Raw genomic sequence first — 12,884 nt, 5'->3', positions numbered from 1 at the left:
GATGTTGAGCAAAATAAATCAGTTTGATCTGTTGTCATGTACTTTCAGTCATTTCTCCAAGAAAATGGTGGTCTTTTGGTTTGAGGCTGTCACGGTATATACGTCCATCAATAAACAATGCACAATTTTGAGTTATGCCGGATTTGGTGTATTTAGGTACATTTTGTCAATTAGCAAACTTTCTTTTCTAAAATGACTTACAAAGTTGCACAGAAAATAGTACATACAGAATGTAACTGACCATGATCAAACTTGTGTCAGCCCTGTACATAGTATTATGATAATGATTGATGAAAATGACTCTTTATGACTACAGGCATTTTGGTAGCTGTTTCATGTAATTGCTTTAGTGATAAAGAAGACACTAACTGATGAAAGTACACCACAGATCAAGCACTTGATTTGAGAAAATGTATAATGCCTTTAATATGTGAACAAATGTGAATAGTTATGGCACCATCTATGTTGCTAAAGCTACCAAGTATACCAATAAATACAAATGTAGTTTATGTATGTAAAATATATTTATTATAAACAGTTTTGCAACAGTACCATTTAAGATAACAATACAATTTAGGTATTGGTACATTCAGAACATTTTAGGCCTTGCTGGTATTAGCAGTGACAGACAGCTAGAAACTATGTATATGTGTTTGGTCTCAGGTACACACATAACATAACAGAAGTTAGTCTGCTAATTCAACTCTCAAACATGCATAATCACTTGAACATTCTTACTGGTTGTGACAGTAGAGTTCCATGGAACGTCTTGGTTATACTTTGTTCCTGTTGTATTTGAGCAATTATTTGCCACATTTTTCTTCCTGTTACTACAATGTCTACATTGAAAATGCTTCTTTTTTGCTGGCAAACAACAAACATTTTTCTTTAATGCTGCATAAATTAGCTATCTCACTAACCAAATTTATTAGAAAACCATTTAGATTATTTTTATTAAAAATACAGTTGTTGGTCATATTATTGTTACACCATGGACAGGAAGAATCTGTTACTCATCTGCTCTGTTGTGACTGATGGCTTTTCAAAGTGGTGGTTTGCATTTCCTATCAATATAAACTGATATACCTATCACTTCACCACCCAATATGTCAGCAATTAGTACAGCAGGATTGAGAAGTTGAATCCAGACAACTGTAAAAAGGACGTGCGTGACGTGTGTGTTATTTACAGTGGCTGACATGGTTTTCTGTGTGTCATTTAGGGGTTGTGGAAGGGTGTTGGTCAGAGACTTTTCTGTACAACAAGACATAAATAAATTCTGTAAGCAGACAGCCAGATGGCTGTAAGAAGGCTGAAGGAGGGCTGGTGGATGGTGAGGCAATAAGTGGGAATACAGCAGGGCACAGTGGTAAAAATTCTGCTATCCACCATAGTCCTGACAAAGCAGGCAAAATTATACTCTTCAGGGAGTTCCTGTGGAGGGGACCGGGATCTGTCTGGATATCCTGGAGATGTAGAGTAGGTGCATGCTGTGTGGGAGCTCACATGCCTGTTTGCCCGTCCTCCACAGTGGTGCTCTGAGAGACCATAGATCCTATGATTGGAGTGAGGCGTTTTTTCAGGGCCTGGCACCCCGCACAGGGCAGTCGGCCCAACAGCCTGGAGAGGTGTCTGCGGAACTTCCGCCCCACAAACACGTAAATAATGGGGTTGAGGCAGGTGTGGGAGTAGGCCACAGCCTCAGTCACCTGCAGACTCAAATGGATGGCCTTGCTGGATTTGCAGCCGGTGTAGATTCCCAGCATTTCCAGCGCCTTGAAGAAGGATGTAATGTTGTAGGGAGTCCAACAACAGAAGAATGCCACGACCACCAGGACAACAAGCCTTATTGTCTTACTCTGGGCCTGTCTGCAGCTGACCAGTCTTTTCATGATCATCAAGTAGCAGAATCCCATGACGATCAGCGGTAGCAGCAGACCCAGGATGTTAAGCTTGAATAGGTTGAATAATGTCATGTTCTGTTGTTCGCCTATACTGGTGCAGAATATCTGTGTGCCGTTTGTCACCTCGGTGTACAGGATCTCAGGAAATGCAACTAAAATGCTGACCATCCAGACAACAAAGCTGGCGAGAGCCCCGTAGGTTCGTGTCCTGACCTTCAAGGCATACACAGCGTGGACTATGGCCAGGTACCTGTCGATGCTCATCAGCGTGATGAAGAAGATGCCGCCGAAGAAGCCGATGTGGTACCCACTGAGCACCATCTTGCACATTGCCCTCCCGAACACCCACTGGTCCCTGGAGTAGTGGGCCAGGAAGGGCAGGGAGAAGAGCAGGAGCAGGTCGGCGCTGGCCAGGTTCAGCAGACACACGTCAGTCATGCTCTGTATCTTCACACACATCAGCACCACCCAGAACACCAGGCCATTTCCCACCAGACCGAACACGAACAGCAGCGAGTACAGTGCCGGTAGGAAGTAGGCACCGGGTTTGCCATATTGGCAGATGCCCACATCTCCATAGTCATCATAGTTATAGTCATAGGCATTGGTAGAATTATATGTCATGTTCTCATCATCCCTATAAAAACGTAAGGAGGCAGACATTAGGTTTATAAAGGAACTTTTAAAAGAATAGGGAATGTTGGTTGAACGCTATGGCTACGGTGCGAGCCTGTTCATAACAAGGACCTCGAACCACAACAGCAAAATAAACTGAATTCAGTCTGCCAGATGGGTATGTGGGCAGGGTCCCTTTGGTTCTCTGTTCTCACACACCCTGCAACTTTTCGGTCACCTATGAGTCACTCAGCTGGGAGATACACCTATCTTCTATTAGGCATCTGCTCTGTTAGTGCACTCTGGGGCTTGTAGTGGGAAAATATTTGTTGGCTTCATGTGAGTATATCGAAATGCACACATTGTGCTTCAGCACTCATAAAAAGGGGGGAATACAAAAAAAGATTGTGCAGGGTATAATGCAGTAACTGAAGAAAACTATTAGTCAATTAGTCAAGTTATATTGTCTGCGCTTCAATATCACTGTTTTGTAGTAGCACCCAAATGGATAATAGTGCACATACTCTAATAATACATAAGCTGTAATAACACACAAATTGTTGTGACACATGGATGATACAGAAGCTGGAAATTTTATCATACCATTAATTACAAATGCATAATTGAGAAAGAGCAGAAATCACAACACAAAATGAAAATGGTAGACTTTTGTAATCAGTATTCACATCATCATTAAAATTTCATTAACATGTCAAACTCTGAAATCAGAGAAACATTGCTGTACAAACTTACCAAGGCAAATGACAGGACTTTAAACATCCAAAATGCTGTTAATTCAACACAAAATTTGTTCTTCTAACAGAGAATGGACAAGATCATTTCTAATGTGAGAACTGCAGCCCAGTTCTTGTTTGTTTGCTCCAGCAGGTCTAGCAAGTCAAGCGGATGACCTCCTGGATTGCTGCATATGGTTACGTTGTGTGCTGCAAGTATTTCTGTTGTTTCTTCTACTTTTTATGCTGTTCTTATGCCATTAGGTTTTTTTACTATTATCTGTTTTGTAAATTGGAATAAATGTCTAATATAAATCTTTGGTCTAGGATGCCAAAGATATGATGCCTATGATTTTTTTTTTTAGACTTCTGTACATTTTAGCTCTATGAATGGATAATTTTACACTGCATAAATTGCCTTGGACAAGAGTTACTTGTAAGCAAATCCTTTACTCATGTTTTACATGTATTTACTTGCTCAGCAAACATGCTTATCCAGGACCCCAAAGACACTGTGCCAGCTTCACTGCTGCGCTTTACTGTGCGCTGTCCCTCCACAGTGCTTCAATATCATGGTCATACTCTTTACATTATAGCCCTCAGGTCCACAGTCCAGTGCTCGAATCACTGAAACACTTAACTGCAAAATTACCATACAGCTAAAGACATGTTATCACAATAATGTGTGTCAAACTAATGCAGATTTGTACTTTTTAGCAAAATAAGTTTCACAGAGCAGTTTAAATCAGATGAAGGTACTCACATCATCTTGTTGACAGAGTAGAAAGTGGATCTGGAACCCTAGAGAACAAAAAGCAATGTGTGTTATTTGGTGATACATTGAGGAAGAGATACAGAGTTGAGCATATTTCTCCTGCAGTGAATTTCTTTTGCAAACTCACAAACTCACACTGTTATCTGGGGTTGGTGTTGACAAGGTCTTTTGTTTTGCTGCTTCCTGATGCAGTGAGGTTTTTAGTCTGAAAGAGGTGGGCAGGACACTGTGGGCAGTTATATTTGTTAATTTCCTCCATTGTGAACATCCTGCTGCCCAGGAGGAAGGGGGAGGGGTAAATTTAGCAAATCATATAAAGTCTTTAATACAGCAATCCCTTACCTCAAAGTCAAACCCACAGACCTGCTTTCCTGCTACCAGTAGACCATACTGCATAGGCCATTGAAATATACTGTAATATATTAAGATATGTTGCCCAGCCCAAGAATATACAAGAAAATATTTTGGAAATACTTTTAAAATATATTAATACAAAATCAAAATATACTGACATATGCCAAAAATAGCAATGACACATTTTCAATTTATTAACTGAGATTAAAAAAAAAAACAGATATTGTCCAAAATACAGTGTCGTGGTGTTCTTTCAGTGTATGGATGGACTGTTATCACCTCCTGATCAGTAATGGCAGTGGCACACCAGTAGAAGGGGCTTATTGCAACTGACTTACTTTAACAGCTGTTACTGTCACTGACAATTCATCCATGAGGCACTGGTCCAAATGGTGGCCTTAACTCACAGAGCCAGTAGGTTAGCCTGATGTCTCTGAGACGTGTGATGAGCCTTGCAGACTTCTCTGTGAATGAAATTTTATGGATCTGTCAAGCAAGTCCAATGTGCGGTCAGAATAAAACAACAGCATTGTACCCACATGTGACTGCAGTTAATTTAATGGCCAAGAGGCAACCAAGCTCTGCAATTCCTGAACCGTGATCCCTGGGTTCTGTATTGCCTCTATCGCCATCTTCCTCCCATCCATGGGGACAGCATGCACTTGTGCCCTCTTTCTGGCAAGTTTGCAACCATTCCATGAATTTAATTTTTTTTTGATTATTGCCCTAAGTGGTATAATTAACCATTAATGTATTTTTTACAGTTCTTTGGCTTTTCCCATGGGGATGGATGACAAAGAGATTTTGTATGCCTGTCACCTCTTCTTTATATCCTATATATAACAGGAAGTGATGGAATGACACAATAAACTTCCTGTAGACTGAGATTAACTTAAGTAAATTTAAGTAAATTTTCATTGCCAATTTAACTTTGTTTGATTTTATTTACAATAATTGTTAGGGGGGGGCAACAATTTTGAGACGTATAGTTTTCAGGAAAAATGAGATTACTGAATAAAAAACAATGAAACATAACAATAAATGTATTGAAATAAAACTATATAATTTTCACAAATGTCTGAGCATAACATATTGTTTATCACATGTAGCCTGTTTTTTTTTTCATTTTTATCAAGGGTGCCAATCATTTTGGATCTGACTCTGCATTATTCATTATTATTTAGGGATTTCACTTACCTGTAACATTGGGCTGAATGTGAATGAGAGTGGATTTCGGTCTGGTGGTCAAATATTAGTTGACCACTGGCCTGGAATGTATTTATGTGACTCAATATCTCAATGGATATTCATATTCAGTTTCTCTTTGCATACGCCTGTAACTCATGCAGATTGTCATGGTTGTCCACAGTACAGAAAATATCTCCCACACAAGGTTTCCTTTGTTTCTTTGCTTTGCTCGGAAATAGTTCTGCTTAAAGGTCAGGTTTTTTTTTTTCTGTGTAATTTTTTTACCTTCGCCAAAAGATTCTGCTGACCTGGTCCATGCCTCACTGTCCTAACAAGGGCATGTAATGGAACTGCCTGTCCATTACTGAACTTTAACATTAATCATGAGCAATAGAAACAATGGAAACATTATGTTTTGATCTTTAAATTGGACAAATTTGATGATCTGTACTTGTTTCATCATGGGATTTGGTGAATTTGGAGGCTGATGTGCAGTGGGATAATCAAATAAGATGAACTGACATTTATATTAACAAAGAAAACTTATCGTGTGTCATTGTGTCAAGAGCTATGAGGTTACCTGCAAGTGAGGAAGGTGATGGGACCATGGATACCCCGACTGCTAGCAAGGCGCACATTGCTTAGTTGAGTGTGGGAGCAGGAGAGGTGCACCTGTGCCTTATTTAGATGCGTGGGAAAGCAGCAGCAAGAGAACCTATTCAAGCACAGTCTGGGAAGAGAGAGAAGTGTGTGTGGTTAGTTGGGCAGCTGACTGCTGGCTTGCTAGCTACCAGCAATCATTGGCAGGGGAGCTGAGCCCTTTCTTGTGTCTTGTTGGGACTCTTGTGTTTTTTGTTTGCATGGTAATTGCAATGCATCGTTGTAACATCTGTCGGAACACTATCCTCTTCCTTCGTTTTTCTGAATGTACACATGTTTGCACTCTCAGGACAGGATGTTCCAGTTGGGGGTTTCCGTATGGTTCATGAGTGGAGCTTCTGGTAAGCCCTGTGGTAAGGAAGTGTGTAGGGTGCTGTTCTGTGGTGTATCGCAGAAAGCTATGCGCAGTATGTAACCTTTGCTGGAAGAAAGTGCATGGAATAATTATCCCTACATGAATGTGTTGTAGAAAGTAAGAATGTAGTTACAGGTAAAGGGCATCTCTCTCCAAGACACCTGAGAGTTTGTAGTGGCATATCTTGATCTTGCTTCAGTGAGACCTGGGAAGACAATCTCCATCACTTGCAACTGGTACTCTAACAGACCAAGTCTGCAGGGCTGGCAATCAACTCTCAGAAGTGTATCCTTGGCAGGAAGGAGATCCTGCACCTGAGGTTTGTCGTGAGGGAAGGAGTCACCCATCCATAGCAGGGAGTTCTGCAGTCCTGCAGCCACTTAAAATGAGAGCATTTCTGGGTAGGGTGGGATAGGATGTTCATTCCTATCTTTTCCTCCAGAGCTGCTTTCTTAACAGGCCTCACAAAGAATATCACCATTAGTAGAATGGTCTGGATGGTGAACTGTGACCTATGTGTCTTTAGTGACCTGAAGGAGGTGCTGACAGAGGTGTGGGGCCCAGTCTTCCAGAAGCCCTTTAACCTGTGGTCAGATTCCTCAGGTGTGGGCTTGGTAGCAGCACCGCTGCATCAGGAGGATGGTGCACTCTAATTTGTTGCCATCTGGGGTCATAAGACCCTCTTCAATCAAGGATCAAGGACTCAACAATCAAGGTTTTTTTCAGGTATTATCTTCCTGGAAGAGACTTTTTGCTGGAAACTATCAGACATTGTAACGGCTCCAGAAGATATAGGAATACTTAAATTATGAGATGGTAGCTGCCCTTCAAGTCATTTATGTTTATCATACACGACAGAGCAAGGTCTGCTAATCAAGTCGTGGGTTTCCTGTCACCCATGATTGAAGATGTTTGCTTTGGCGTGTGTGTCATTGTCTTCACTACCAGTGCAGGCCTGGTGGCTTGCATAGCAGGCTGGTTTCTATGTTCGCAAAACAGGGAAGAAATGTACCAGAGCTATCTGTCTCTTAAGTGTTCACTTTATTCTCAAGTAACACGATTGCTAACACGAGTTAAACTGTGTCTCAATTACATTTCAAAGCCAAAGGAGTGATGTTTGTTTACTGTATTCATCTTAAATGGTGATATCTGTAGGGTGTTTGATCCAGGCTCATTTCAGTGGACAGAAAATTTTAGAAAAATTTGGTCCCTCATGGCTTCAGCACACAACGGCATGGATTTTATTTTGCAATTATTGGCAATATGGTGCTTTATGGTATACCTGCCCCAGTGTATGTCAATAGGACTTAACAGTGGATTGCAGTCTTATTTCACAGGTGGAAAAACTGGCACGACATTATTACAAAATTATTTTACTTACAACATTCATAAAAGATAAACAAGTTTCTAAATAAGGCTGACCTGAAACAGTGTTTCACCATACATCCCTTTTCAAGTAAACAATGTTATTATTCTGCCAACTTTTATGTCATAGTTCTAAAACACTGCCACAGAACAAGGTTGTAACTCTTGGCAGAAAATCCTGGAAGGACTCTACATCAGTCATTTTAAAATAGCATTAACTTGAATGTTTGTATTTTAGAAGATTCTGGTTAACATGTATTTTACATTTGACAAACTAAGTAGAGTTACACTGATGTACCTACATGCAGGATTTCCTGTCTTAGCCACACACAGGATACCTTAGAGTCATATCACTCTGTGGTTTTTTACAAGCAGAGCAGGAGTTCAATGCAGTCTAATTATTTGAATCTTCTTAAGAAAGCAACTATGCTGTGCCATGCAATGTTATGTTACATACTGTTTGAGTACGCTCTATTTCTCTCACAAGTAGCTGCCCTCTGTTTGTTATTGGAGATCATATTTTTGCCTTGGAGTGACATAACCATTACAAAATAATAATAACAATACTAGAGGGACACAATATGTATGACGAATGAATATGAATCCTCATTGTGTTCTCATGAAACAGAATGAGACGTGAGATTATGTATCAGCCTCATACCTACTGTAAGATCCGCTAACTCTATTAGCAACAATGCTACAGTATGTAAAAACATACCATGGATTATTTCTGAGGTTTAATAAAGATCATGCCATAATATTCACACATTTCAGATGGTGTATGAAATTCATTGTATGGCTTCTTCATCCTGGTAAATAATATCTTCAGTAGCCACCTTTTACACAAAACAGTTGAAGTATTATGATGGACATACCAATTCTAGATTCTGCTATTGCTGCAGACAAAGCCTGGAGTAATCAGACCTCTTTCAGGCCGATGAATGACTCATTCAGACAGAGCCCCCCTGTGGGGGGAGATAGTATTGCACTTTCTTGAAAGGCAAATTAGCACTCTACTGTATTGGTTTAAACCATCTATTTATGGTATTCTGTTCTGATGTGAATATTTTGTTGAAACCAGACAGCGTGCAAATGTATGCAGGTCCAGTTTTCAAGTTACATAGATTTCTTGTGCTAATGCAAGTATACTGGATGGTTTCACTTCTGCAAGGTTGGATGAAAGAGATACTGGCAGCTTATAATAAAATCATAAAGGCACTGGCACATAGTCACATGCATCATCAACCAAATCATTTTATATACCTGCAGATGTAACCATTACAGTATATTTTCAAGAAATCAAAAACAAATTGATGTATAGTAGAATAATGTTACAGAGAAAGGGTGTACCATTACTTAGACTGAATGAGAGCTGGTTTATCTTAAGAACTTCATCTTCATCCTGGATCATCCTGGATTCATCCTGGATTTGGATTGATATCTGTTACATGAGTGGACACAGTCTGATGAAATAAAGCAGCAACACACCACAGTGACTGTTCAAGTCAAAACATGCTAAGGGTGGAGAAAATGTAAGACATTCTATGCTGCAAACAAGGCCAGCTGTGCCTTTTTGAGGCCATCTGTGGGGTTATACATAGATTTTTCCACATATATACTCAATAAATATACAGTTCAATATTTGTTATTGTTGAGAGGAATTTCAGAAATTGAGCATGAAGTAAAACAGAACATGAGATAGTGCTGGGAAAGGTAAGCCTCAGGTGGTGGTCAACGCCAAGAGTAACAGTATGTGAGCGCCTCAGGAGGGGCCCTCTTTGTTTTTTTTTGTTTTTTACTTTTTTTACTTTTTTTAAAGACCCACCCACCCCCTCTCATTTATCATGTCTGCATCATTTTGAATGTTGTTTATCCATAGTAACTTCCCTTTAGGGGTTAACAAAGTCATTTCTGTTTGAGAAGTAACTCATGCATGACTCCATCTGTCTAAGTCTGCACAACATATGTAAAAATGCTATATTCACAGAAACACTATTTTTTTCTGGACAGTCCAGCTGTTTAGACTAGATTTTCAGCCCTCATTTAAGTCTGTTAACACAAATCTACATTTAACTTTTGTTTTCTGCTGAGTATCATGTTGTAGATCATTCTGTGTGACAACAGAATCCCACTGGCAAAGTTCCACATCACAGCTGTTTGTTTTGCCTTACCAAACAAGATCTTTAGCTGTCTAGCAGATATTTCCTGTTGATTTATGTAGATGTGTTTTGTTTTTTAAAACCAGTTAGCTAGCTGGTTAAGACTAGTTGAGGTTGAGACAAACTATTCCATCCACCCTGAAAGTCCTGCAAGAGCCACAGGTTAACTACCTTTCCTGTCACATGCATTCTTGTCTGCTGTCCCATTCATATCCTTCAGTGCACAATTTGTAAGCGTGAACAGGTAGGTGTGAATGAATAATGACTAAATATCCTTCCTGCCAGACAGAGAAATCAGACACAGGGTCACCTTCTCAATGGCTTTGTCCCAGTCTGCTTCCTCTCTCTGTCTCCACCCCCAGAGTCCCCCTAAGCATGATCATTTTTTGAGATAAAGAGGAGGTGTGAGTTGGCAAGTAGTAGGGGTTTGAGGAAACCATTGCTTGCCTTCGATTGCTCCTTTCAATCTACCTAATTTACCACAGATGGTATTGAATTTTATTGTATGATTGAATGTTCTTCTCACACAACAGTGATTACATTGGGCCAGGAGATTCCCTTGGACTTAAATTACAAGAGAACAGCAACTGTGACAAATGACCTCAGATTGGTTATCTGGCTCTCAAGGGGCATTTGTTTATATATGTATGTGTATGTGTGTGTGTGTGTGTGTGTGTGTGTGTGTGTGTGTATATATATTCCTTCCACCAGTTGATTGTCTTAAATGTAATAATTATGGATTTATAAGTGAACGTCCTTTGCTACAAAGTGTACTTGTATATTGACTTCAGTTATCACAATGTAACCTTTAAATTTTATTTTAAAAACTGAATTTTAACAGGGATGGGAGTCTCACATTAAAGTAATGATTTGCTCCTTCAAAAATATTGAGAATATTTTTTGCATTTTATTTCCTGCACTGATTTCAAACCATACAATAATGGGAATTATCAGGACACAATTTTTACAGAACTTTACTGTTACTGTGGGGCTAATGCCACCCCCATAAGCAAATCAGCTTGAGCCCCATATGGAACCCCAATTCCAGCCCATACCGGCCCTACATGTGACCAGCACAGACACATTTACTGGGCATTCACTGCTAGTGGGCAAAGTTTTGATTGCTAGCTATGTCATCCACAGATGCAACGAGTAGGCAAATTTTTAGCATATCTTTTATCCAGGTTCTTATTGTAAGGTAGCTAGCTGGTTATTATCACCACCTAACTCATTATTATATTACTTAGCAGTTATGTAAGTAGCCAATTTGCTAGCTGTGGAATATAGCCAGCTAGCAGGTTATTTTAACCAGATAGCTTGCACATTGCTAGGTCATTGCATCAATTGATAACAAGTAGCTAGATAGCTAGTGAGTAGCAAGGCAGCTAGCTAAATAAATTAGTGTTTCGCTTTAATTTTTGGTTTGTTTACTTTTTTTACCCTTAACCACCACCCAGCCCCCTCCCCCTAGGTCACCACTGACTCTGCATATGCCAGGAGCTGACCCTGGCTCCAAATTATTTTGAAACATGATTGAAAACAAACATCCAATTATCTAATTCTATCTTCTCATTTTCCATGTCTGTATCATTTTGAATGTTGTTTATCCATAGTAACATCCCTTTAGGGTTCACTAAAACAGGATCCTTATTTTCTCTTCTCCTTTTCCATGTATGATCTGTGTCTTATCTCATACATACTTCCCTTTAGAGGGTAACAAAGTCAGTTTCTGTTTGACAAGTCACTCAAGCATGTTTTCTTTTCTTTCTTTAGGTCTGAATGACATATATGGAAATACTGTGTTAAATAATATCCTTGATTATTCACATAAACCTTATTTTTATTGAGATTTTTTCTTGCATATAATATTACTACTTGCTCTCATTTCAAACAGTACTTACCAATAATAGGAAATATTGAGACACAATTTTGAAAAAAATGTGTAGTGTTAAACCTATTTTCAAAAACATGTCATCTAAGCCATCTATAATGGGCATTATGTTTTGGGTCCAATGAGGGTCCAGAGCTACTATTCCAGTAGCTACTTTATTTCCATAAGAAGTCAAATTTATGCAAAATGTTACGCCTGGGTAATGAATGCACTTGTATCATACATTAAGCATTTCACTGAAAACAGTGCTAGAAATTACATAAAAACCTGTATACTTCTATTCACATTATATGAGCAAGTATCTGCCATGTTTACATTTCTCCACATGTTGAGGCTGCTCACCACAGTTCAGCGGGTTGAGCTGTGTTAGCTTATAATGCAATAAAAGATATCGGTCATTAGTTTCACCCCCTCACTGGGAAGCCGATTCTTCTGGTGGCTCATTTCTACGGAACGGGGACAGACTGAGTAACATAGCTGGTGCACTCCTGAGTGAGGGGAATTAGAAAACAAGGCTGAAGGAGACGATTTAGGATGTAGCCACTCATGAGGATGAGTCCAACTGTTCAAATAAACACAGAGTTGCCCATTGAACACCCCACCTGTCAAATAGTAACATCTGGGGACATCAGGCTAGCTGGAGAATGTTTTCTCATGGGCTTTTGTTTGAGTCATTTAGTTGACGTGGCACTTGTCAGGCTGAGATCTACAGCCCAGCTGTGTCAAACTGTCTGTCTCATCTGCCAACAATGACCATGAGCAAGGACACAGCAGTGGAAGAAATTGTCTTCTTTCAGAGATAGAGGTGGGTAGGTTGGCCAGGGAAGGTCTCACTTCCTCATGTCGCAGCTCTCAAGGTATATTGCAATTCATCACTTGTTGCT

General features: G+C 39.7%; 1 protein-coding gene across 1 annotated transcript; it reads right to left on the bottom strand.

Annotated features, from left to right (window-relative positions):
* Positions 1-608: 608 nt before the first annotated feature.
* On the bottom strand, positions 609-4,212 carry cabz01093075.1 (C-C chemokine receptor type 2). Its single transcript, XM_036539383.1, has 3 exons — positions 4,164-4,212; positions 4,017-4,054; positions 609-2,541 (listed from the first exon to the last, which is right to left on the bottom strand). Exons 2-3 carry the CDS (start codon positions 4,019-4,021, stop codon positions 1,503-1,505), a joined length of 1,044 nt encoding a protein of 347 aa, XP_036395276.1. The 5' UTR covers positions 4,022-4,054; positions 4,164-4,212; the 3' UTR covers positions 609-1,502.
* Positions 4,213-12,884: the final 8,672 nt, after the last annotated feature.

Source organism: Megalops cyprinoides, chromosome 10 (genome assembly GCF_013368585.1).
Source record: "Megalops cyprinoides isolate fMegCyp1 chromosome 10, fMegCyp1.pri, whole genome shotgun sequence".
In the NCBI taxonomy this organism is placed as follows: Eukaryota; Metazoa; Chordata; class Actinopteri; order Elopiformes; family Megalopidae; genus Megalops; species Megalops cyprinoides.
This window is presented reverse-complemented; position numbering and strand designations above follow the sequence as displayed.